A 23,289-nucleotide genomic window follows, 5' to 3' on the forward strand; every position below is an offset into this window, starting at 1 on the left:
ATTCCTGTGAGCCCTGGCAGTCAACCTGTCACAAAGGAACATGGAACACCTGATGGAACAATTCTTACTGGCTAATCCAGCCAATTTAATCTCATGCTAAACGAACAATGAGATCTCTAAATGTTATCACAATCACATTAAACAGTTTCCAAGCATAGACTATTAGACTACCAGACTACACCTGACCTGACTAAAACACCCTATGGATCAAATCAAAGCAGGTGCGAATCTTTATCTATTCCAAGCTAATTGTTCCACAAAACTGCACCTGCTTAAAAAGGTCCTTTATTTCTGGCTCAGCCAATAACCTCACTACAACAAATGCATGCGCTCAACATATGGATTATGCAACCATTTGTTGAGTGGCTCTCCACAGCCAACGAAGCAGCCAGTGTTTCCACGAGTGGTGAAGAATGGGAATTCGAAGAGATTCAGAAGCTTCTGAACAGACTGTCTAACCAGTGACGACCCGGTCACCCTGCTCCTCCTGCCCCAGCCCGTGACAATGTCAATCCTTTCAGGGGCAGTTCCCATTGTCAGAATCTGCCTGTGGAACCAGGCAAGTGTCCTGGACAGGGCAGTTACTGCAGTGCCCTCGGACATCAGATGAAGGTTGATGAGCCAATAAGACGAGCTCTTCTCCCTCACAGAATCCGGGTAAACGTTCTTCTGTGCGGCAACCTCCCATATAAGGCCTGCTTCCTCCTTGAGGCCGGACTTGTGCAAGAAGTCTATGACAGCATCTATTAGACCCCTTTTACTCTCTCTGTCCTCACTGTGCATCATGTCCAAGAAATAACTGGTGTGATCCCTGACATTCTGGCCACCAGGTTCTGCGTCAGGCAAATACAGCAAGAACATGTGAGCCGGGTGTCCAGTGATCGACATGAGCTGGCAGCATAAACCCATCTGAGTCTGAGCCTCAGTGCAGCAGCTCAGCAACAAGGTGTAAGTCTGCAGAGATGGAACAAGTCCTTGAGCAAGCATGTTCTGAAGCACGATATAGGCATCTTGAAATCTATTTATCTTCAGAAAAGCACTTAAGAGTGAATTGCAGGTAGGCACGTTAGGCTGCAAACCATCCTGAAGCATTGCTTGGTACCATCCTAGTGCCTTATCGACGTTGCCAACTTTGCCCCAGAGGTCAACCAAAAGACCATATACTGGCTCATCAGGAGTCCAATCACGCCTCATCTCAATGAACACAGCTTCAGCCTCATCCAGATGGCCACAATGACCGAGAACCTCCATAACAATGCTGTATGTTATTTTGTCAGGACGAAACCCAGCAACTTGCATGTCCTTGTACAGCTTAACAACATTTTCATAATTTCTTGCTTTGGCCTGAAGCGCAATCATGATGTTGTAAGTAACAAGGTTAGGCGTGCAGCCATTTTCAATCATCTCACAGAAAAGCTTGTAAGCAGCTGCCAATTGACCACCTTTTCCAAGGCAATTCACCATGGCACTGTAGGTGAAAGTATCTGGTGAGAGGCCTACCTCTTGCATCCTGCCATATAAATCCATTGCAATGTCCAGGTATCCAGCCTTAGCATGGATATCAATCAATGTACAATACGTAACCCGATCAGGCTCGTAACCAGCTTCCTGCATTTCCTCAAATACTTTAACAGCCTCCCTTAGATAATTAGCACGACCATATGCGTGTATTATTCTGTTGTATGTTACCACAGTCGGTTTGCAGTGAGCTCTGCTCATCTCCTCAAGAAGCTTCCTCATGATACCAAATTGCCTAGCTTGTCCAAGAATACCTATCATAGTTGTGTAGGTATGACCATCGTGCTTGAACCCTGATTGCCCCTTTAACCATTGAAAAAAACCAAGAGCAATAGTGTGGTCATGCAGAAGCTTGAGTACTTGATTAGCCTGGAATGCATCTATCTTGCAATGAAGACTATCCAAGACATGTTCTGTCATTGGACCCCATTTCATCTGCTGCAGTGTGTGATAGTACTGTTCAACTGCCCGCAGCGACTTCAATGATCTTAAGTTAGATTGGGGACCTCCGCCATGAGCTTTTATTGCTCCAGTAGGACTCTGAAATTTATTGCCAGAACCACTAAAGCCATTCAGACCTGACGGATTCCGAGTTTGAACTTCCTCCCGCTGGGCTTCTGAATTGAAATTATTAGAATGATAGTTTGCATAGTGTTGCTGACCAGCACGTCCTTGATTCCTTATTTGTGACGGTGAACCAGAAGCAATAACAGAGGGCCCAGAAAAACTTTGTTTTGGCCTTGCATAGCCAGCTCTTGGGACTCCCTTCTCAAAACCATTACCCATGGAAGGGTTATAAGGCAGCTTTGCCTCAGGAAAGCTATCCTCATTATGTGCTCTGTTATTAGAACGGTTATCAGATAAAGTCTGATAAGAATAGTTAGTACCCATCTGTGGAGCATGATCAGTGCTTCCATTATTAGATGTCGATCTTAAATTAACGAGCTCAGAATATACACCAGCTCCTGCAATTCCAGACTGAGAAATGCTTCGGGCTGTCTGCTTAGATGGCTGTACATAAGCACTTCCTGGAACCTTATGATGATTACGAGGATCATTGCTTCTGTTGCTTGATGCAGCCTCCTTTACTGGAGGTGAGGTGGAGGGAATGGCATGAACAGCTGGAGCTGGGTGGGCAGTAGACTGACCAATTGATCCAACAACAACATGTTGTACAGGAGGCTGAGTCTTCAAGGAAGCTCTGTGCGTTGAGCGAGACTTCTGCTCGATACCTCTTGCAGCCTGCCTCTTTGGAGCATAATTCTCATCCTCGGGGCAAGTGCATGAAGCTCCATCCGTGCTACCACACCTTGATCCATTAAGGTAGAAGGATCTTGCACACTGAGTTAGGGTGCCGAGTTGCTTTGTCCGCAACATGAACTGCAAATTTAGTTCACAATATGTAAGAACTCTTAAAGCTAAACAGGTACTCCAAGGTTGCACTTCTGAATTAAAAAATTGATCAGACAATCATATAAAATGAGTCAAATAGCACTCTTTTGATCTATGATAAGTATTTTGGCATAATCTAAAGCACAAGGACTCAGAAGCAGGTCAAAAAAGCAGATCCAAGGGCATACTGCAAGCCGCTGAGCAAGGATTTCTTTTACTAGTATCAGATTGTGCAAGATGAATGAAAATATGGAGTAGCATGTGTGCCTCCATGCTGATATATCCAATCTATCTAACATTGTGACTAACAAATGAAGTTATTAGGTTCGAGATTTGTATGCCAGCAATGTTAACATTATTTTAAACCATGGAATTTGCAAGTTTATTTTCTGCGTCTGGACAAGGATGAAAGCACAGAATATAAAACGGCCATGGTAATTCATGCATTTTGAAGATTAAGAACCTAGTGACATTTAGAAATGCAAGTGGATGACAATCAAACAGCCTATGAGTAGTCATAATATTGATACCAATGTCTATTTATTGAATCTTAGAAAGCGTAACAACATATAATTGGTAAACAAAGTATTGCCTAAGCACAAGAAAAGGGAATGGTGCATACAAGGGCTATAATGCTACTTCTTGTACTCCTTTTTTACAACCATTTGTCTTTGATTTAAACAAAAAGGAGAACAATAAAATTTTTGTTAAGGATATGAAGCAAGTAGAAATGGTGTCAACTCATATAAGGTGACAAATGGTGACTCCAATGGCAGCAGGTTTTTTTTTTGTTACATCTATGTTCAGATAGTAGCAGAAGAAGAAATAGCAAGAAACAGGGGGAGGGATGGGCAAGAAGAGAGGGGCATACTGGTTAATAAATTAAACCACAAATTCCAACAGTGTCAATGTAGAGTAGTAGGTTTCTAACCGCCACTTAAATTCATATGGCCCCTCAACCGCAGACCTGAAAGAAAAAGCCAATGCAAATCAACATACAAGGTTTATGAAGCACTGCTAGCAGTATATCAAACAAGTAGAAAACAAAGTCAGACAGCCTACTATGCTCACTAAAATTCTAGCCAAGATTCTGCAAAGCAAGTTATGTGATTCCTAAGCTAACACAGCTAAGGACAGGGGCACAATGTAATAAGGTTGTCTCTATAAGCCAGAAGCCATTCGGCAAGAAAGCAGCACATAAAGGTCATGCTCAAATAATCAGCTAAGAAAATAATTTGAAGAAAAGTTCAATGCTAGGTCAAGCAAGGACATAAATTTGTTCAGCAAGAAAATAGGGGCTCAAATGTACAAGCCCCAACAATATGTACATTTGCCAGATATAACACGACAAATAAGCCAGCTTACATGGCCACTGCCATAAGCCGAAGGAGCCCTCTCCCATCAGTTTCAGCCTTTTGGATTTTACCAGTAAGTTTTAGAAAGACCTCCCAGTTTGCATGTTTTCTGGTTGGAGGGGCCAAGAATAAGTCCAAAATGGGAAGTTCTATTTTTGGCCTTATTTTCAGCTTCTCTTCTATGCCCAGAAAGTGACACTGAGGTAGCAGACAGGCACAAGCAGGTCCTGAATATATGGAAGTGCCCTAGACACAAAGCAGAAGAATACAACAGAAGTAGTTTTCTGTTGCATCTATAAGATGTGAACATTCTAGGTCTATCAGCACCAAGTCTTGAGTCAATTCCAACATAATAATACATAAAGATTGCATAGTTTGTTTGTGGGTGTTTGTGTGCATAAAATCAGGGACATTTGTCAGGTTAAATGAATCCTGAAATCCTTGTGAATTCTGATTCGTTCATGATCCAAAGAGGCCAGATCAAGTCGGAAAACAAGTTCCAAAATCTAACCATCCTCTTGAAGAGGTAAATGATTTACCCAACACAAAGGACGGACGTAATGATTAGAGCAAGCAGAGTACGCAAATGCAATATTGTATGGTGATTATGGATCAGGTGCATGTAATGTATGCGTTGTAGGACATTGCAGTTCGAAAGCAGGGGCGGGCCTCTCGTGGGGCGCGCGGATTGAGCCCCAAAAAATCTTGGAAAAAGAAGCTGCGTAGTGGATGGAATTGGCAGCCCAGCACGGTGGCGGAGCTAACGAATTTGCAAGCGAATGGATCGTTTCCCCCCTTGGGTTGTGACTTGTGAGGGAAGAAACAAAGATTTGATTTTTTTTTCCCCCAGTGGTGCTGACCTCGGTCGCTGGCAGCAAGGAAGAGAAAGATCCTAGCAGCTGGCGAAGCACTAGCACCTAATAAGGGAGAAAGGAAGAAAGAATTGAATTCCTTACCGAGGATGGATGGATGGACGGTGGCGTTGGGGAATGAATGAGCCCTTTGAGAGGAGGCGGCGGATCTCCACGGCACCGCCTAGCAGGAGGGAGGCGGAGGCAGGGTAGAGGAGGGGAAATCCATGGAGGTGGGTGGGTGGAAGGCTTTTCTTGCGGTGGGGGTTGTTGTCCTCTCCTCCCGCGGCGCCGGCGCAGAGGGAGGGGAAGGAACAGCAAGGGAAAGTCAAGTCACCACCAACAAGTGAACAGAGCCAGAGGAGGATTCGTTATTCGTTTTGTTATGTAATGTATATAGGTGATTTGATCCTTTTGGAATCGGATATTTGTGTTCCCTGTGATGATCTCATCCTTTCCTACTTTTCCTAGCTAGTGCTCTGGCGGGCAGTTGGTGGATGTATACATTAATTGGTACAAAGGCGAGGGTGTTTGTGCATGCTCCCTGATCAACTTCCTACGCAAGTCAACCAAGCAGCGGGATCGGAGGACTTGTTCGGCAGTTGACAGGATCACCATCAGATATTCAGATCGATTCCTTCCTTCCTTGAGCTGCCTTTCTATATATCCATTCTGTATTTGTATTGAACCATGGCAACAAACGAGAAAGTACAAGAAAGAAAGATACACAAAAAAAAAGAGAATTTCCTATTTAACATCGGAAAAATGATCCCTTTTTTCTTTAACCCTCAAAATTTTTTCCTTCCACACTGACTTCAACTTTCGTTCCCAAATTAACATTGTTCGATTTTTCATCCAACCACCGTTAAATTCCCTATTAAAAGACCATTTTGCCCCTGTGAAGAACTTGGCCTCCATCGCAACCACCCTTCTCCTTCCTCCCTCCCCTTATCTCACTAGCGCTGCAACTTCCGCGCTCGCCCGCGCCTTGGCTGGCACCCGCCTGCGCCCACGCTAGCCGATGCCGCACCAACCGTCGCCCGCGCTGCACCCTGCCCCTGGGAGCTCGAGCCACCTCTCCATCGTCGCTGCGTCCTCCGACCACGTGAGCCACCTCTCTAGCACCTGCGACGCCCGCAACCTCTACGCACCGGTGGCCCCAGCAGCGCCGCCACCAGTGCAGCTCGAACGTGTGCCGCGCCACGCTCGGCCCCCCAGCACTCAAAGCATGAGAGATCGCCCTAGAACGGGTCCACGCGCAGTCGCTGCCGCCCGTCGCCCGCCGGGATTTAGTACCTCATGAAGAGGGTGGTCGGGGCAGGCTAGGCGCACAACGACGGTGGGGGCCAACGACGCTTTGATCCTATGTCATGATTAATTAGTTCCTCTAATGTTTGCTTTAGTTTGAGAGATGCTGCAAGTAGGGTGGTTTCAGAGAGGGGAAGGGAGGAAGGAGAAGGGTGGTTGCAGTGGGATCTACGTTTTTCACAGGGGTAAAATAGTCTTTCCATAGGGAATTTAATGGTGGTCGGATGGAAAATTGAACGGAGTATCAATTTGGGAACGAAAGTTGGAGTTAGTGTCAAATAAGGAAGGAAAAAATTTTGAGGGTCAAAGAAGAAACGAGTCATTTTTTTTGTCAAATAAGGAATTTTCTCCAAAAAGAAAGAGGCTGTCTACACCAAACTCACTCGGGTGTAGAAGATCCCTCCCACACTCGAAATTGTGAACCGTTAGATCCGAATCGAACGGTTGCGATGGATCAAACCCTTTCCTTATCTTCTTCCACCTCTCTACCATCTCCTTGTCCACTCCAGCTTGCCACCTCCCCCCGCACCGCCGGCCGCCCCTGCCCCCCGCCTCGCAGCCTCGCCACCAGCGTCGGTGAGGCCCGCCTTCCCTCCACCACCGCCCCTCCCTCCTCCCACCTCTCTCCATGCTCCCACCATGGGAGCTTACCTCCGCAGCTCGCCGCCGCCCTGCCCATCTCCGGTGGCTCTCGCCGCCGGATACGCCACCATCGTCTCTACCGCTTCCCTCTTTGTTGTTACTCACCCCTGCCGCCTCTACTGCTCATGTAACAACCCATGGGCTAAGTTGGACCAAACAATTTAAGTGTCATGAGGTATGGTAGCTCTAAAATAGTCCCAAATGGGAAGTAGAGAGTGAGTGAGGTCAACTTAAATAGATAGCTCTAGGAAGCATTACAACCTCGGTTTAACCCTTTTACACGAAGCGAGGATGAAAGCGTAAGCAGGTTGCAGTGTAGGTGTGGTCCACTCAGCGTGCAGAGTGGGCATGAAGGCGTTTTCCTAGACACCACAGGTAACCCCATCCCAAATCCAACCCCGAACCCTAACTTGCCGGAGCTCAAGAAGAAGGTGCTACCGAAGCTCAAGAAGGTGTTGCGGCGTGGAATGATTGGGCAGCTAAATTCGAGTGTGTGGGGAGTAGAAATACTCGAGTGCCAAAAGAAAAGGGTTTTCTTCGGTGGTTTTGTGCCGCTCATACGGAACATGGAAGGAATCCAGCCAAATATCTGTCGCTGCCTCAACCAGCTTTGCCGTCTTTTCAGCACTGGCGTGAATTCGTCCACGTCATCATCCAAGATTGTCTTACGTGGCTCCCACCCCAATCAAATGCCATTGCCAAAACGGAGTCGATGAGCACTGTCCCAACGATACAGTAGGACAACTCCAACTAGATGGGCCCGGCATAGATGGGCCGACCAAGAGTTCAATAATGCGTCAAAACTGCTGCTATAGCTTGCGAAAATGTGCTTGCATTGACGAGCGCAGCGCTCAACACATCAATCAGTACTTGGTTCACCACACAATGTAGGGGTAAACGTGTCAGAGCGTTCAACTTTCTAAAAAATTATTCAAAACAGTGTTGACGGGCTCACCGATGCAGAGGTCGTTGAGGGTGTTTATCATGAATTCAGCTCCATCGCTAAAGCTAAAGTCGGTAAAAAAAACTAGTTTCATAGATTTTTATTTTAGTTTTGACTTACAAAACGGCTTCATATTACAGTGTTCCAATTTACGCAAAATTGAAGCTGAAATAAGTCCGGCCAAATAGAATCTAGTGTTTGGCGAGGCTTCTCCGTTCGGGCATTTTTAGGTGAAACTCTACCAAACACCAAGAAATAGCTCTGCGAGAGAAGTTTCTAGAGGAGAGAATCTGTTTATTCGACTGCATAGGTGAAGCTTAAACTTTTTTGTAAGGTAGCTTTCCCACATAAGTTGCTTCTTCAAGAAGCTGTTGGTAAAAAAAAATGGCTACATGTTTGGCGGGCTGGCTTTTCCACCAGCTTTTTAAGGGACCTGAGCAGCGGGACCCACGTGCCATCGTCCTCTCTTCCCCTTCTTTTCCGCCCCTGCTCTCACACCGGCAGCGCCACCCAACTGCGAAGCCGGAGGAGGTCAATCTTGTTGGAGGCATTTGAATCCAAACAGAACCTGAATGTCTGAAAACGATGGATCATCACTGAGGGCCTGTTTGGCTCTGGGTGTTAAAGTTTAACACCCGTCACATCGGATGTTTGGATGCTAATTAGAAATATTAAATATAGATTAATTACAAAACTAATTACACAAATGGAGTGTAATTCGCGAGACGAATCTATTAAGCTTAATTAGTCCATGATTTAACAATGTGGTGCTACAGTAACCATTTGCTAATGATGGATTAATTAGGCTTAATAGATTCATCTCACGAATTAGCACAGGGTTCTGCAATTAGTTTTATAATTAGCTCATATTTAGTTCTCCTAATTAGCATCCGAACATCCATGTGACACTGTTAAAGTTTAGTATCTCGTATCCAAACACCCCCTGAGTGTGGGGGCTCTTCTCTGCAGGTAAAGCAGAGAGAACGTACAGGTGGATGGATTAGATGGATCATCACTGGGAAGCAGAATTATATTATATTAAATGCAGCGGACAGAGTAAAGCAACAACAGTATATATATATATATATATATATATATATATATATATGAGGATTGAGGATTGGATACAGTATATTGTACTGTATACATAATACATCCATGGTTATGACATGATATATTCGAAGCATGCGTGCATTCTTTGATCTGTATTGTATGGATCGTTGCAGCTTCAGGCAGGCAGCGGCATATTATGCAGTTAGGGGTTGTTTGGCTCCCTAGGCTAAATTTTAACTCCTGTTACATCGGATGTTTGGACACTAATTAGGAGTATCAAAAATATAGGCTAATTACAAAACTAATTGCATAACCCTTAGGCTAAATTGCAAGACGAATCTATTAAGCCTAATTAGTCCATGGTTTGACAATGTAGTGCTACAGTAACCATTCACTAATGATAAATTAATTAAGCTTAATAGATTCATCTCGCGATTTAGCCTAGGGGTTCTGCAATTAGTTTTGTAATTAGCTCATGTTTAGTCTTCCTAATTAACATCCGAACATCCGATGTGATAGGGTTAAAGTTTAACCTTTGGTATCTAAACACCCCTTAATCGATCGGTAGCATCTACAATCTGCTGATGGTAGCGGCGGCAGCGTACTTCTTGAGGGCGTCGCCGGCGTTCTTGAGGTTCTCCGGGACGGGCAGGTTGCAGAGCAGCGTGACCCTGGACTCGGATATCTGAGGACCCTTCTTCCCCGGCGACGACGACGATGGCTCCTGCTTCCATAGCTTCACCTCCCACACCTATAATTGATTTATTGAAGCATGCATGCATAATTGTGGTGCTGACAAGAAGATCAGTAACAGAAATCTAATTACACACAGAGTCGTGACGCAACCGATCGAGGCTTTGTTGTGTATAGTAGTATAAAATCAACCTAAAGTCTAGATGATGCGTATGACGACTCTAATTACTTACTGTGCTTTGTGCATGCCGTGCACGGTACTCCTAGTACATCCAGTCTAGAAATACATCCTGCTGAATAATATATTAATGAGGGTTCTTTGGGAACCCAAAATGCCGTAGGGATCCCTATATTTTCCCGAATAATATATTTATCACTTACTTGTCGTTTAATGTGCCTTTTAAATTCAGTGAACCTACAAGGCTAGGTTCATTTTTTCTTAAACAACATCTTCCTGAATAATGTGGCCAAATAAAAATATTAAGAATGATGTCTACTACTAGCTGCTGCTTTGATATATTATAATTTAACTGGAGTGTTCCCTCAATATTGGTTATAATTAGGGTTCTCTGTTGTTATTTTTCTAAACAGGGCCTGCTAGGTGCTACGGCCAGATCAAGAACAAGTCATACCGAAAATCAAGTTGCAGCCATAGTGTCTCTGAGCAGAAAAGAGATGCTAGCTGTTACCTTAGTACCTTAGGACTACCACTGCATGCCATGTATTCTGGCTTGGCACTTTTTTTAAAAGAAAAAAAGAGAAGCGTGCAAGGAGACACAGGCAACCGGAGGCGCGCGCATGAGGCTCCATTTGGCAGCACAGGGCTAATTAATCCTGGAAGAAATGATCCCACGGGGGATGTCATTTGGATTTTGGAATCCTCTCCCCCGCCGCTGTTTGGGGTCCTGACGCGAGGGGGCAGTCTAGCAGGAGGGTTTTTGCCCTGTCACTGTGGTTTGCGGATAAGACGAATGGCGTGGATCCTGTCCCTTCAATCCTCCATTACAATCGCCTAAATCAAAGTAATTAGAGCTGCTTGCTTTGCTTGGGACAAGGGTATATACCGTACCTGGGTTGAGCGGCCGACGTGGACGGGGGCGGCGCGGGCGAGGACGACGTCCCCCACGGCGGCGCTGCGGAAGTGGTTGATGCTCAGGCTGACGCCGGCGACGCGCCGGTACCCCGACGCCATGTGGGCGCCCATGCTGGCCAGGCCCTCGGCGATGAGCGCCGAGACGCCGCCGTGGAGCACCTTGAAGGGCTGGCAGCACCTGGCGGTGACGGGGAGCCGCCCCGTCAGCTGCGACGGCGAAACCTCCTCGATCTCGAAACCCAGCGAGTGGAGCACCGGGTCGAGCTCCGCCGTCTTGTCGTCCTTGCTGCTGATCTGCTGGCGCTGCTGATCCATGGTCCGGTGGTGGGCGACGGAGAGGAAGAGGAGGTGGTTTGGTAGTAGGTGGATTATTATTGGTCTGGTGGTGGTCTGCGAGCACGAGGAGGAGGGAGGAGGAGGACAGCGGCAGCAGTGGTCGTCACTCTCAACGGACCATGTCTTTATGCGCTGCGCTGCCTCTCCATTTGGTTGGTTGGTTGCCAAGAAATGAAAACAAAACCAGCATCAGAGAAAGCGGCGCATGAACCTCATGTCCTGCCCAAGTATACTATATGCTCATTCGTGGCATCATCAAAGTAACACTGACCAAATAAAATAAAACATCACCACTCTAATCCTCCCTTCGCACACGGCTAAGCATCCAGACCTCAGCAAGCAGCAGCAAACGGGCTGAGCCCCCGTGCAACCTCGGGCTTTATTAGGCCCAAAAGCCCTGCAGCAGAGCTTATACTGCGTTAATTAATTTACAGCCATTCTTAAAAGAAAAAACTAACTTACAGCCAAATACTAATGTATACATGAAGGCGTGCATAGTGCCTGAGCATATATGAAATCAAGAAAGAAAGAAAAGAGATGTCGCAGTTCGTGTAACCATATAGAGATTAAAATGCACATGCAATCGTGCACATCTAGTATTTTTCAAATCTAGATTAAAATGTTACAGTAGACGCGCAATGATCAGACCATGCCAGCTCCAAATCTAGTATTTTTCAATTCAAAAGGAAGCTGATAGGCTACATTATTGACATTTGATAGAGATACGCACGTATACTGTACTAATTACAATCTACAAAACCAGCTGCTCAGGACAAATACAAATAGTAGGTTACAAAACAAAATGTTGTTAAAAAAACGCAAAAATGTTTAGGTAGAGCTCTCAAAATATGTTTAAATTAATTTGATGCCCAAGTTTTCATCCACACCCACATTTTGGACTGTCGTGTGTCAGGAAAATGGGAGACGTGGACGTGGTGATGACCGATGCGCGGCAGCCACGCAGGCAGAGGCGATGGATGACGCCGGCACATCCTCAGACGAAAGGAAAACGAATCACACCCAGAAAGGAGGCGGCGAAAAGAAGAGACAGTTCCAATCCCCTTCCGATTCCAATTTTTTCCTATTATAACAGAAAAAAAAGAGGAGAGAGAACCAACCATCCAATCAGGCAGGTCCGGCCGCCGGCGATGGCGACGCCACGGGCGCGGACGCGCTGGTCGGCGCTGGCCGCCAGCGCGCTCATCCAGTGCTGCGCCGGGAGCTCCTACTGCTTCGGCGTCTACTCGCCGGCGCTCAAGGCCTCCCAGCGCTACGACCAGTCCGCGCTCGACGCCGTCGCCTTCTTCAAGGACATCGGCGCCAACGCCGGCGTCCTCTCGGGCTTCCTCGCCGCATGGGCGCCCGCGGGAAGGCGCCGCCCCTGGCTCGTACTCCTCGCCGGCGCCCTCCTCTGCGCCGCCGGCTACATCCCCATGTGGCTCGCCGTCGCCGGGATCGCGCACGCGCCGCTCCCGCTCATGTGCGCCTACATGCTGCTCGCCGCGCAGGCGCAGACCTTCTTCAACACCGCCGACGTAGTCTGCGCCGTCGAGAACTTCCCCGATCGCCGAGGCACGGTCATCGGCATCATGAAGGCACGCCATTTCTTCCCCTCTGCTTCTTTGCTTTTGCTCTGCTCAGTCGTCTCGTCCCCAAGGCCATGTTTCAGTTCACGCACTGAGGGGCCGTTGACCTGTTAATGGTACCCCACTATGTTGTTTGTTCCTCTCTACTCCAGCCCTGAAATTGATCGAATCATCACAGAGATTGTATCGTTTCTCTAGATTTTTTTTTTGCAATTTTCTCATAAACCTGTAATTTGGGCTCTTTTCATCTTATTATCTATTGCTATTGTCTAGGATGTTTTTTTCTGATGCAACAGGAGGGGAAAAAAAATTCCCCCCCAGAATGGAATTTCAAAGCCATCTTATCAGAAAAACTGATTGTCTTACTCCAACAGCAGAGGATATATTGGAAACAAAGGGGCAATATTACATGGAGTGAATTTTACTTTGACCATGTAGCATGTATACCAGGTAGTTCGTTTATTGACAGAAGTTCACTGTTATGGAGCTTTTGTTTCTTAGGATCACTGTTGTGACCTTATAGCATGTATATGTTACCAAATCCGAATGTTGTTGATTACTTGACCCAAGTGCATCATATTCTGCTCTGTTCCAGTACAGAAAATTATTGTTGATCCAAGCACTTCCATACTGATGCTAGCACTGTTCTCTCCCCAACTAACCTGAATTCAACTTTTTTGTACTTTTGCAACAGGGTTTTCTAGGCCTAAGTGGGGCGATACTAGTCCAAATATACCGCACTCTCCACATTGATCCTACCGCGTTCATACTGATGCTGGCAATTTTGCCCACAACCATGACGGTGATGCTCATGTCTTTTGTCGACGTCCACAGCACGCATGAACGGTACAACAAGAAGTTCCTAGATGCTTTCTCTCTTATCGCCGTTACTGTTGCTGTTTACCTAATGATCATCATAATCTGTGATCAAGTGTTCATGATAAGTTCAGCTGCGCAGACTGTTTGTTTTGTGATACTCCTGCTGCTAGCCTTATCTCCAGTAGCCGTTGCTGTAAAGGCCCAGAAGCTAGAATCAATACAACATGAAGAACCAACTTCTTCAGAACAGAGAATTGGATTACTCCGGGAAGAGGTAGCAGAGGGTTCTGAAAGTGCCAGCTCAAGTACTGCACTTTTGGGGTCTAACCAAGACCTGTCTGCAGGCAAAGAAAACCTGAATGTGCTACAGGCCATGGGAAAACTCAACTTCTGGTTGCTCTTTCTAGCAATGGCTTGCGGGATGGGATCGGGTCTAGCCACGGTGAACAATATCAGCCAGATCGGCGGCTCCCTTGGCTACACAAACAAGGAGACCAGCACACTAGTGTCACTTTGGAGCATCTGGAACTTCTCAGGGAGGTTTGGTGCAGGCTTCATCTCCGATCATTTCCTTCGCCTGCGAGGAGTCGGCAGGCCATTCTTCATAGGTGCCACGCTATTGATCATGAGTGTGGGTCATGGCATCATCTCCTCCGGTCTTCCTGCATCGCTCTACATTGGCTCGGTGCTCGTTGGCCTGTGCTATGGGTGCCAGTGGGCTCTTATGCCAAGCATAACGTCTGAGATCTTCGGGTTGAACCATTTTGGCACCATCTTCAACATGGTGGCCGTTGCAAGCCCCGTTGGGTCTTACATCCTCTCGGTTCGGGTTGTGGGATACATATACGACATGGAGTCGACACCTCATGAGCATGGCTGCCAAGGTAAGCACTGTTTTGCACTCTCTTTTATGATCATGGCCTGTGTGTGCGTGTTTGGGTCTGTTGTTGCATTCGTGTTGTTCGTCAGAACAAGGAAGTTCTATAGGCGGGTTGTATATGCAAGGTTGCAGTCTTTCCTTGACAAATGAGACGTGCACATGTAACAACCTAAACTCTATTCTCAGTTTTTGCTAGTGTATCGATGCCATCGTTTGTATGCCTGAACATATTTACCTTTCAAGAATACAGATTACAGACACAGGGAGGGTGAGGGGATGGTCTTGTGAACTATGACAAACGTAGCCTGAACAAACATATTTGTACCTTTTTTTTCGTGAGTTTGCGATTGAGATGGGGAACCATGTTGCCTTAGCCTATATATGTAAATGTTGGCCTTACAGCATGTATGTGATGTAGGAAATAAAATTGCTTCCACATCTTGATGTTTGTATGGCCTGAACATATCCCTTTCAAGAATACAACACTGGGGGAAACATGGTCTTGTGAACTCATGTCAGAACAAACGTATACCTTGGCTCTACCACTAGGCCGTCTGATGTTTGGCTCCTATGCATTCTTTTGTGAGTTTGGGATTGAGAAAGGGAAAACCATATTGCCTTAGCAGCCTATATGCACACATCTCACCTATGTTTGTTTTCTGTCCAACTTGCTTCCACATCTCACACCTATGTTTGTTTACACATCTCACCTATGTTTGTTTTCTGTCCAACTTGCTTCCACATCTCACACCTATGTTTGTTTACACATCTCACCTATGTTTGTTTTCTGTCCAACTTGCTTCCACATCTCACACCTATGTTTGTTTATCTCCTCATGTTCAATTTGTCTTCTTTTTCTATATGCGCATTTTTCATTGGAAGATGCGGCCAAAACTGGTACAACTTTGATGATTATACAGTACGGTATTACAGAAGACGAATGTTCATGGAAAGGAAATTCCATACAGTATGTAACAACTTGCATTGACGAGTGAAGACCTCACTGGTGGAAAACTCACCTTTAGTCCCGGTGGGTAAGGGACATAGATCCCGAAAAACTAATCGCGACTAACTATTCGGGACAAAAGGTCCCTCTCTTTAGTCCCAGGTCATTCATCCAGAACTAAAGATCCCCTTTAGTCCCGGTTATTAATACCAACCTAGATTAAAAGGTTAAAAAAATAAAAAAAGAGGTCTCGCACCGACAGCCGCTCGCTCCGACCACCCGCCCACCCACGCCGCTCGCACCGCCCGCCCGCCTGCGCTCGCGCCAGCCGCCGCTCGACCTGCCGTCCCTAGCAGGCCTGCCGTCGGGAGTCGGCCGCCCGCCCGCGCTAGCTCGCCCGCACCGGCTGCGCCAGCTCACCCGCCGCTCCGCCTGGAAGAAATTAAAGGGAGAGGAGGAGGAGAGAAGATAGAAGAAGAGAAAGAGGTTGCACGAGGAGAAAGGGAGAGGAGGCTTGTGCGAGAAGATAAAAGAGCGCTGCCTGCCACCGGTGGAGAGAGAGCGCTTTTGTCCCGGTTGGAAACACCAACCGAGACAAAACGCCCTGCCAGATTTTTTCAGCCCACTAGCCGTTACAACCGGGACTAAAGGGGAGCTTTAGTCTCGGCTGGTCTTTCCAACTGGGACTAAAGCTCCCCTGTCGGTGGTTCATTTTTGACCCGGGACTAAAAGCCCTTTAGTCCTGGGTCCAAAGACAACCGAGAAAAAAAATGTTGGATGGAACCGGTGCCTGTAGCTGTCAATGTAGCACATCCGACAACAGACCTAACTAGCTGATGTGCTACTGAGGATTGAGAGGGTTGGCGCCAGAACACAAGATAGTCGAAATGTTCCACTAGGCAAGGCTCCTGGGTTGATTGACTAACCATGAACATGAAAGGATCACATGTTGGCTTAGGTACGAAAGGTGATTGCATTATTCAATTCAGCCTTCTCCGATCCATCATCACTAGCTAATAAACAAGATCATCACTACCTTACTTGTCATTTGTCACCTCCGATCCTTTGGTCTCACCGTTGCTCATCTTGGCTTCAGTGGACAATGACGTTTTGTCCTTCCCTTTGTCTTCTTCTCCTTTGGTTTCCTTCGCCGCCTTCTCCTTGGCTTCCTTTGCCTCCGCCTCCGCCTTCTCCTTGGCCTCCGCTTCCTCTTTCGCCTTTGCGGCGGCCGCCTCCTCCTTGGCCTTGTTCAGAGCTTCCACTAGAGCAGCCAGGCATGCGTTGGTGTCCCTCTTCTTCTTCTTGGACATGGGCATCAGGTTCTCGGCGACGTCCGCCGGCGATATCTGGGTCTCCTCGAGCAGCCGCCGGACCTCGCCGAAGAGGTCGTGCTCGGTGATGTCCAGGTAGTTTTTGGCGAGCACCTTGAAGGCCTCGAAGCTGCAGTAGGACATCTCGATGTGCTTGTCCATCCGGCCTCGCCGGATCAGCGCCGGGTCCAGCTTCTCCTTGTGGTTGGTGGTGAAGATGATGATGCGCTCGCCGCCGCACGCCGACCAGAGGCCGTCGATGAAGTTGAGCAGCCCGGAGAGCGTGACCTTGGTGCTGTCGTCCTTGTCGGGATCCACCGGCAGCTTGGGCTTGTCGTCGCCCTCTCCGTCGGTCTTCTTCTCTGCTTTCTTGTCCTTGCGCTTGCCGGTGAGGTCGACGGAGCAGTCGATGTCCTCGATGACGATGATGGACTTGCCGGTGGTCTCGATGAAGAGCTTGCGCAGCTCTGTGTTGTTCTTCACCGCCGTGAGCTCCAGGTCGTAGACGTCGTAGTCGAGGAAGTTGGCCATGGCGGCGATCATGGTGGACTTGCCTGTGCCTGGGGGGCCATACAGCAGGTAACCACGCTTCCACGGCTTGCCGACCTTGGTGTAGTAGTCCTTGGCCTCCCGGAACGCCTCAAGGTCGTCGAGGATGGCCTCCTTGTCGTCGGGGTCCATGGCGAGCGTGTCGAACGTGGCCGGGTGCTCGAACGGGACGTGGCTCCATTGCTTCTTGCCACCACGGTAGGAGCTCCAGCTGCTGCTGGGGTTGTTGGTGAAGAGGCGGCGCTCGCGGTTGCGGACGATGACGGCGCGGCCCTCCTCGAGGACGAACGGCAGGTAGGAGTCGACGACGAGGTCCCGGTGGCGGCTGTGGAAGATGACCCGGTAGAAGCGGCGCTCGTCCTCGCCGGGGTATATGCTGATGACGTTGGACCTGGCGATCTTCTTGGAGGCGTGCCACCAGATGGTGGCGCCGTGGAAGGTGTCGGTGACCTCGTCGTAGTCGTCGACGGAGACCTGGAGGTTCTTGCTGTCCTTGCCGAGCTCGGCCCTGAGCTTGCGCGCGCGGCGGGCGCAGGCGTCGGAGAGGTAGGCCTCGACGGCGAGGTAGAAGTCGCTGCGGCGGAAGCGCTCGGCGCCGTACTCGGAGATGGTGATCTCGAGGTAGGGGTTGAAGTAGGAGGCGAGCTTGTTGGACCAGGTGGCGAGGCGGAGGGTGAGGGTGGCGGGGATGTGTCTCTGCACCACGGACCAGAGGAAGAGGAAGCTCGCCAGCGCCGACCCAAATCCGGTCCACTTGTCCACAGCCGCCATGGCTAGCTTTTTTAGTTCAGGGGATCGATGATTTGTTGCTCACATGTTGTGAGTTTATATAGACAGCATGCATCATGTGCTTGACTTGGAGTCAACCGCTGCTGGCTGGGCGCCGTAGGAAGGATCCGGAGCAGGTGAGGTGATGAAGCTGTCGCCATTGTCGGAGCTAGTGGCTGATGGCAAAGCAAAAGCGGTAAGTATTTCAATGCATGCTTTCAAATTGGGCCGCCCAGGCCGGCCCAAATGCGTGCGTCATCCTTGGATATATACATGCATCATGCATGACCAGTAGCTGCTTGCGTGTCATAGTCATACACAGTCATCATCATGCGAGAGCTTTGCCTCCACGGCTGTTCGTTTGCCGTCGTCTTTTGTCGTCGGAAGGATCCTCGTAGCAGAGCAGAGCAGGTGAGAGCGGGAGAGATGGAGACGGCCGAGATGGATGGCAAAGGAAGAATTTGCTTTGAAATTGAAGCCGCCCAAATGCGTCATTGATTTGTATTAATTTGGTCGTCTCAGCTCAGCTAGCATGACTCGATGGTGCGTGCAATACAAGGTACCCTTCCCTCCGTTTTGGCTTTACTAGATGGTGCGTGCAGTACAAGGTACCCTTCCCTCCGTTTTGACTTTTCTAGGTTGTCTAGATGCATAATAATATCTATAAATTTTAAAAAATTAAAATAACCTGCAATTTGGAATGGATGGAGTAGCATATACACACATAGACACCCTTGTCCAGTCTCAGAGATCGTCAAATTGCCTACGTAATTTTACTCAACAAGTAATATACTATATATTGCATGCAATACGTCGTCTAGCAGACGTAACCACAAATTAGAGTCTGACGCCATGATTCAGATATCATGCTGCCTGCGTCATGATTCATGCATGCAGCTGCTCATCTCCCGCCATACACACAACACACTTGATGTTGCTAGTGTTAATCTTTTCGAGGCTAGTCTTGGGCCATGCCGGCCGGCCGGAACCTTTTCCATCTTCCAAACAAAAACGCTGGACAGCAGGCATGGGTCGTCCCTTTCATGCATGCCACATCTATCTCAGCTCGCTACTTCAGGGTCTATTTGGATCCACAAACTAGTTGTTAGGTACCTAATTTTAGTTGGGGTGGATCTAAATAGGGGAGTGTTATAGTCTTATAATTAACAAGAGTGCACCTAGAACTGCATCCTATAAGATATGGTTTAGTGTCACGACCCAAGACATTCATGCATCCAACAACGTCAACAGCTAAAGATAAAGAAAAGGGTGGGGCAAGAAATGAAAGCTGAAAAGAGGACGAAAGAATAGAGAGAAAGGTCCGGGTTGGGCAAAAAAAAAATAGAGAGCGATTGGATCTTGATCGTCTGGACTCAAAATTGAAGTGTTGAGAATCATTGTGTGCAGTAATTAGTTAACACAAATCATTATATTGTTTATTTATGGTTTATCACTATATGAGTTGGAAATGAACTTTTGTGCATCTATTTAAGTTATTCATGTTGATATCCAATTATCCATGCAATGCAGGTAGGTCGGAAATAATATTTATCAGGACACGTCTATTTCATGCTAGGGCGTTTGTAGGCCACCAACACTCAGCCTTTGAGCTAGTCGTCTCAAATCCAATGGTTCTCGTGTTTTTTATTATCTTCAGCCTTCCCTGATCTTTGTCTATTGCCTACACTCTTCCAGTATCGGCACCTAATGCACATTCATAAATTTCATATTTTCCGATGAGCATCTTTCTCTACTACCTTTTTGCCACCACATTAATCGGGCGTGCCATATGCATCATGATGCCCTACGCTGATAATGTCCAGTTGGCAGTCCTATTGTTGATATCAACCTAGCTATCTCACTACCTCAACTACTTAAAAATTTACTAATTAGTGAATGTTTGGTATGTGAGGATACTTATGTTTTTTACATCCGAAAATATGAATTTAGACGGATCTGACAAAGCCAAGACTTTGGGTGATTATTTTGGCATATACATAACTTCAAATTAAAATTGATAGTCAATAAAGTTATACATCTTTTCAAGAACTGCAATTTACATCTTGTGAGCTAAAGTTTACAAACATAGCCTGAACAAATATATGCATACCTTTTTTTGGTGAGTTTGGGATTGAGATGGGAACCATATTGCTTTAGCCTATATGTACATATCGGCTTTACAGTATGTATATGGTGCAGGAAATAAAGTTGCTTCCACATTTTGATGTTTGTATAGCATGAACATAACTTTTTCAAGAATACAACAATGGGGAACATTGCCTTGTGAACTCATGTCAAACAAACATATACCAGGCGTTTAAACCGGCAACCTAAGGAGGGATACCTCGAGGTAGTAGGTTGGTTAGTGGAGCTTCATCGAGATTAGGAACATGAAGGCAAATGCGAGGCATGACTTAGACAGGTTTCAGCCGCTAGTAGCGTGATACCCTACATTTGGTAGGATGTATTGCCGTGCGTTGGTGTTGGTTGTACTTTTGTATGAATCCTAGTCAGCTAAGATTGGAAGAATCCTACTTTCGAGTACTTTTCTAATATATGATTAGTTGCCCTCTCATGATCGGGTAACTACGCCATCCTGGATCGCTAGCTTATCCCCTTTCCAGGATGATCCAAGTCATCACAAAGGGCCCATTGATCCTGGTCCGTCAATACCAGGCTCTACCACTAGGCCGTCTTGATGTTTGGCTCCTATACATTCTTTTGTGAGTTTGGGATTGAGAAAGGGAAAACCATATTGCCTTAGGAGCCTATATATATATATGTACATCTCAGCGCAAGCAGGCAGTACTACCGGCTGAAGCATTTTAGCACTAGCAGCAGGAATTAGGAGCACATCATTTACTTGATACATGCTCACGATTGGGAACTTGCGATTATATAGAGCTGGCTACTTTCCAACTTGCTTCCACATCTGCCACCTATGTTTGTTTAGCTCCGCATGCTCAGTGTCTCCTCTCTTTTGATACATGCACATTTTTCATTAGAAGATGCGGCAAAAACTCGTATAACTTTAATGATATTACACAACACTCCGCAATACAAAAGTTAGAGAAGAGGAATGTTCACAAGGTTACTGGAAATGAAATTTCATAAACAGTACATAACAACTAGCATTGACGACCTTGTAGGTGTGGCGCATCCGACAGCCAGATCGACCTTATACTAGACTAAACGCTGAACGCTAAGGTTTGAGACGATCGGCGTCAGAACACAGAAAAATGACAAAAAGCTAGACTCCTGGATCGGTTGATTGACCATGAATGGATCACATATTCACATGTATGTTTTTTTTCCCGATAACTTAGCTAGCAAGTATCCCTCCGTCTCAAATTATAGGTCGTTTTAGCTTTTTCTAAGTTCTAGATATATAATATGTCTAGATGCATAACAAAATCTACGAGCCTTAAAATGCCAAAATGATCTATAATTTGGAACGGAGGGAGTATTTCATTAAGAAAAAGTAAGATAAGTTTACAAAGCACGTGACCTCAAACCAAAACACAGAAGGAAGATCCCATGTTGGTTACGAAAGGTCACTGCGTTATTGAATTAAGCCTTCTCCATCACTAATAAACAAGCTCACTACCTTCATTAGTTGTCATTTGTCGCATCCGATCCTTTTGTGTCACCATTGCTCATCTCGGCTTCAGTGGACAATGACGTTTTGTCCTTCCCTTTGGCTTCCTTCGCCGCCTTCTCCTTGGCTTCCTTTGCCTCCGCCTCCGCCTTCTCCTTGGCCTCCGCTTCCTCTTTCGCCTTTGCGGCGGCCGCCTCCTCCTTGGCCTTGTTCAGAGCTTCCACTAGAGCCGCCAGGCATGCGTCGATGTCCCTCTTCTTCTTCTTCTTGGACATGGGCATCAGGTTCTCGGCCACGTCCGCCGGCGACATCTGCGTCTCCTCCAGCAGCCGCCGGACCTCGCCGAAGAGGTCGTGCTCGGTGATATCCAGGTAGTTTTTGGCGAGCACCTTGAAGGCCTCGAAGCTGCAGTAGGACATCTCGATGTGCTTGTCCATCCGGCCTCGCCGGATCAGCGCCGGGTCCAGCTTCTCCTTGTGGTTGGTGGTGAAGATGATGATGCGCTCGCCTCCGCAAGCCGACCAGAGGCCGTCGATGAAGTTGAGCAGCCCGGAGAGCGTGACCTTGGTGCTGTCGTCCTTGTCGGGATCCACCGGCAGCTTGGGTTTGTCGTCGCTGCCGTCACCGTCGTCGGGCTTCTTCTTCTTGTCCTTGCGCTTGCCGGTGAGGTCGACGGAGCAGTCGATGTCCTCGATGACGATGATGGACTTGCCGGTGGTCTCGATGAAGAGCCTTCGCAGCTCGGTGTTGTTCTTGACGGCCGTGAGCTCGAGGTCGTAGATGTCGTAGTCTAGGCAGTTGGCCATGGCGGCGATCATGGTGGACTTGCCGGTGCGCGGGGGTCCGAAGAGCAGGTAGCCGCGCTTCCAGGCCTTGCCCACGGACGCGTAGTAGTCCTTGCCGTCGCGGAACATGTCGAGGTCGTCGACGATCTCCTGCTTCCTGTCCGGGTCCATGGCGAGCGTGGCGAAGGTGGATGGGTGGCCCAGCAACTTCCAGACGCGGGGCCGTCGGGGAGGTCGGCGCGGTCGGCGCAGGGGGCGCTGAGGTAGGCCTCGCTGCGGCCCCATTCCAAACTACTATTCATTTTGATTTAACACCAGGGCAGTGTTTAGAAAAGGATGGGTCACTGCAGTCTGCATGCATGAACCACATGTCAAACAAGGCCGATAGAGTGATTATGGGTTACGGCCCAGTTTGAGGTTAGTTGGGTGGTGTAGGTGCATAATAAATTGGGCCGTGCTTATTACGTATTTCCTTTCAGCAGAGGCCCAGTTGACTGAGCTGCATGCATAATCTATTGTCAACTGACAGGCACAGCCTGTTTATTACGACGTCTCAAGATCAATGAAACAAGGCGACAAGTGCCAGAAAGGAAAGAATCAAATCAAATCGGCAGTCAAGCCCAGCCCAAATTGTTAATCTTATCCGGCGTCGCTCATTGCTGCTGGTGCCGGTAGTGAGTGAATCAGTGATTTGACGAGGGAGTAGCTAAAATGATTAGTAATTTGGTACGAAGTGATATGATCTGATATGATGAGGTTGCATGACTTGGCCATTCCACAATCTTTTAATTTAGCAATATATCGAGAATCCCACACTACAATCTTTTAATACCAGTTAGGGAGATCAACCGGTAATTAGGTCGC

The 23,289-nt window shown here is 47.4% G+C and overlaps 5 protein-coding genes across 5 annotated transcripts; 1 reads left to right on the top strand and 4 right to left on the bottom strand.

The window, feature by feature from the left end:
- Positions 1–53: 53 nt before the first annotated feature.
- LOC117847890 (pentatricopeptide repeat-containing protein At1g18900) lies at positions 54–5,476 on the bottom strand. Its single transcript, XM_034729191.2, has 3 exons — positions 5,222–5,476; positions 3,782–3,877; positions 54–2,898 (listed from the first exon to the last, which is right to left on the bottom strand). Exon 3 carries the CDS (start codon positions 2,893–2,895, stop codon positions 313–315), a length of 2,583 nt encoding a protein of 860 aa, XP_034585082.1. The 5' UTR covers positions 2,896–2,898; positions 3,782–3,877; positions 5,222–5,476; the 3' UTR covers positions 54–312.
- Positions 5,477–9,066: 3,590 nt separating this feature from the next.
- On the bottom strand, positions 9,067–11,379 carry LOC117848862 (1,4-dihydroxy-2-naphthoyl-CoA thioesterase 1). The gene is made up of 2 exons (XM_034730429.2): positions 10,825–11,379; positions 9,067–9,813 (listed from the first exon to the last, which is right to left on the bottom strand). The coding sequence occupies exons 1-2, from the start codon at positions 11,161–11,163 to the stop codon at positions 9,634–9,636; spliced, it is 519 nt and encodes a 172-aa protein (XP_034586320.1). The 5' UTR covers positions 11,164–11,379; the 3' UTR covers positions 9,067–9,633.
- Positions 11,380–12,220: 841 nt separating this feature from the next.
- LOC117848861 (protein NUCLEAR FUSION DEFECTIVE 4) lies at positions 12,221–14,729 on the top strand. The gene is made up of 2 exons (XM_034730428.2): positions 12,221–12,779; positions 13,465–14,729. Exons 1-2 carry the CDS (start codon positions 12,333–12,335, stop codon positions 14,617–14,619), a joined length of 1,602 nt encoding a protein of 533 aa, XP_034586319.1. The 5' UTR covers positions 12,221–12,332; the 3' UTR covers positions 14,620–14,729.
- A 1,640-nt stretch (positions 14,730–16,369) lies between these two features.
- Positions 16,370–18,142, bottom strand: LOC117846806 (AAA-ATPase ASD, mitochondrial). Its single transcript, XM_034727895.2, has one exon. It carries the CDS (start codon positions 18,043–18,045, stop codon positions 16,453–16,455), a length of 1,593 nt encoding a protein of 530 aa, XP_034583786.1. The 5' UTR covers positions 18,046–18,142; the 3' UTR covers positions 16,370–16,452.
- A 3,318-nt stretch (positions 18,143–21,460) lies between these two features.
- On the bottom strand, positions 21,461–22,702 carry LOC117847806 (AAA-ATPase At3g28510). Its single transcript, XM_034729092.2, has one exon. It carries the CDS (start codon positions 22,594–22,596, stop codon positions 21,655–21,657), a length of 942 nt encoding a protein of 313 aa, XP_034584983.1. The 5' UTR covers positions 22,597–22,702; the 3' UTR covers positions 21,461–21,654.
- Positions 22,703–23,289: the final 587 nt, after the last annotated feature.

This window comes from Setaria viridis, chromosome 3, assembly GCF_005286985.2.
Source record: "Setaria viridis chromosome 3, Setaria_viridis_v4.0, whole genome shotgun sequence".
Taxonomy (NCBI): Eukaryota; Viridiplantae; Streptophyta; class Magnoliopsida; order Poales; family Poaceae; genus Setaria; species Setaria viridis.

What these genes read in the sequence shown, in the direction of transcription:
- LOC117847890 (XM_034729191.2), bottom strand. Translation starts at nt 2,895, where the DNA reads ATGTTGCGGACAAAGCAACTCGGCACCCTAACTCAGTGTGCAAGATCC.
- LOC117848862 (XM_034730429.2), bottom strand. Translation starts at nt 11,163, where the DNA reads ATGGATCAGCAGCGCCAGCAGATCAGCAGCAAGGACGACAAGACGGCG. An exon ending in ACGTCGGCCGCTCAACCCAG is followed by an intron (nt 9,814 to 10,824) that starts GTACGGTATATA and finishes AATCAATTATAG; the next exon opens with GTGTGGGAGGTGAAGCTATG.
- LOC117848861 (XM_034730428.2), top strand. Translation starts at nt 12,333, where the DNA reads ATGGCGACGCCACGGGCGCGGACGCGCTGGTCGGCGCTGGCCGCCAGC. An exon ending in CGGTCATCGGCATCATGAAG is followed by an intron (nt 12,780 to 13,464) that starts GCACGCCATTTC and finishes CTTTTGCAACAG; the next exon opens with GGTTTTCTAGGCCTAAGTGG.
- LOC117846806 (XM_034727895.2), bottom strand. Translation starts at nt 18,045, where the DNA reads ATGGCGGCTGTGGACAAGTGGACCGGATTTGGGTCGGCGCTGGCGAGC.
- LOC117847806 (XM_034729092.2), bottom strand. Translation starts at nt 22,596, where the DNA reads ATGGACCCGGACAGGAAGCAGGAGATCGTCGACGACCTCGACATGTTC.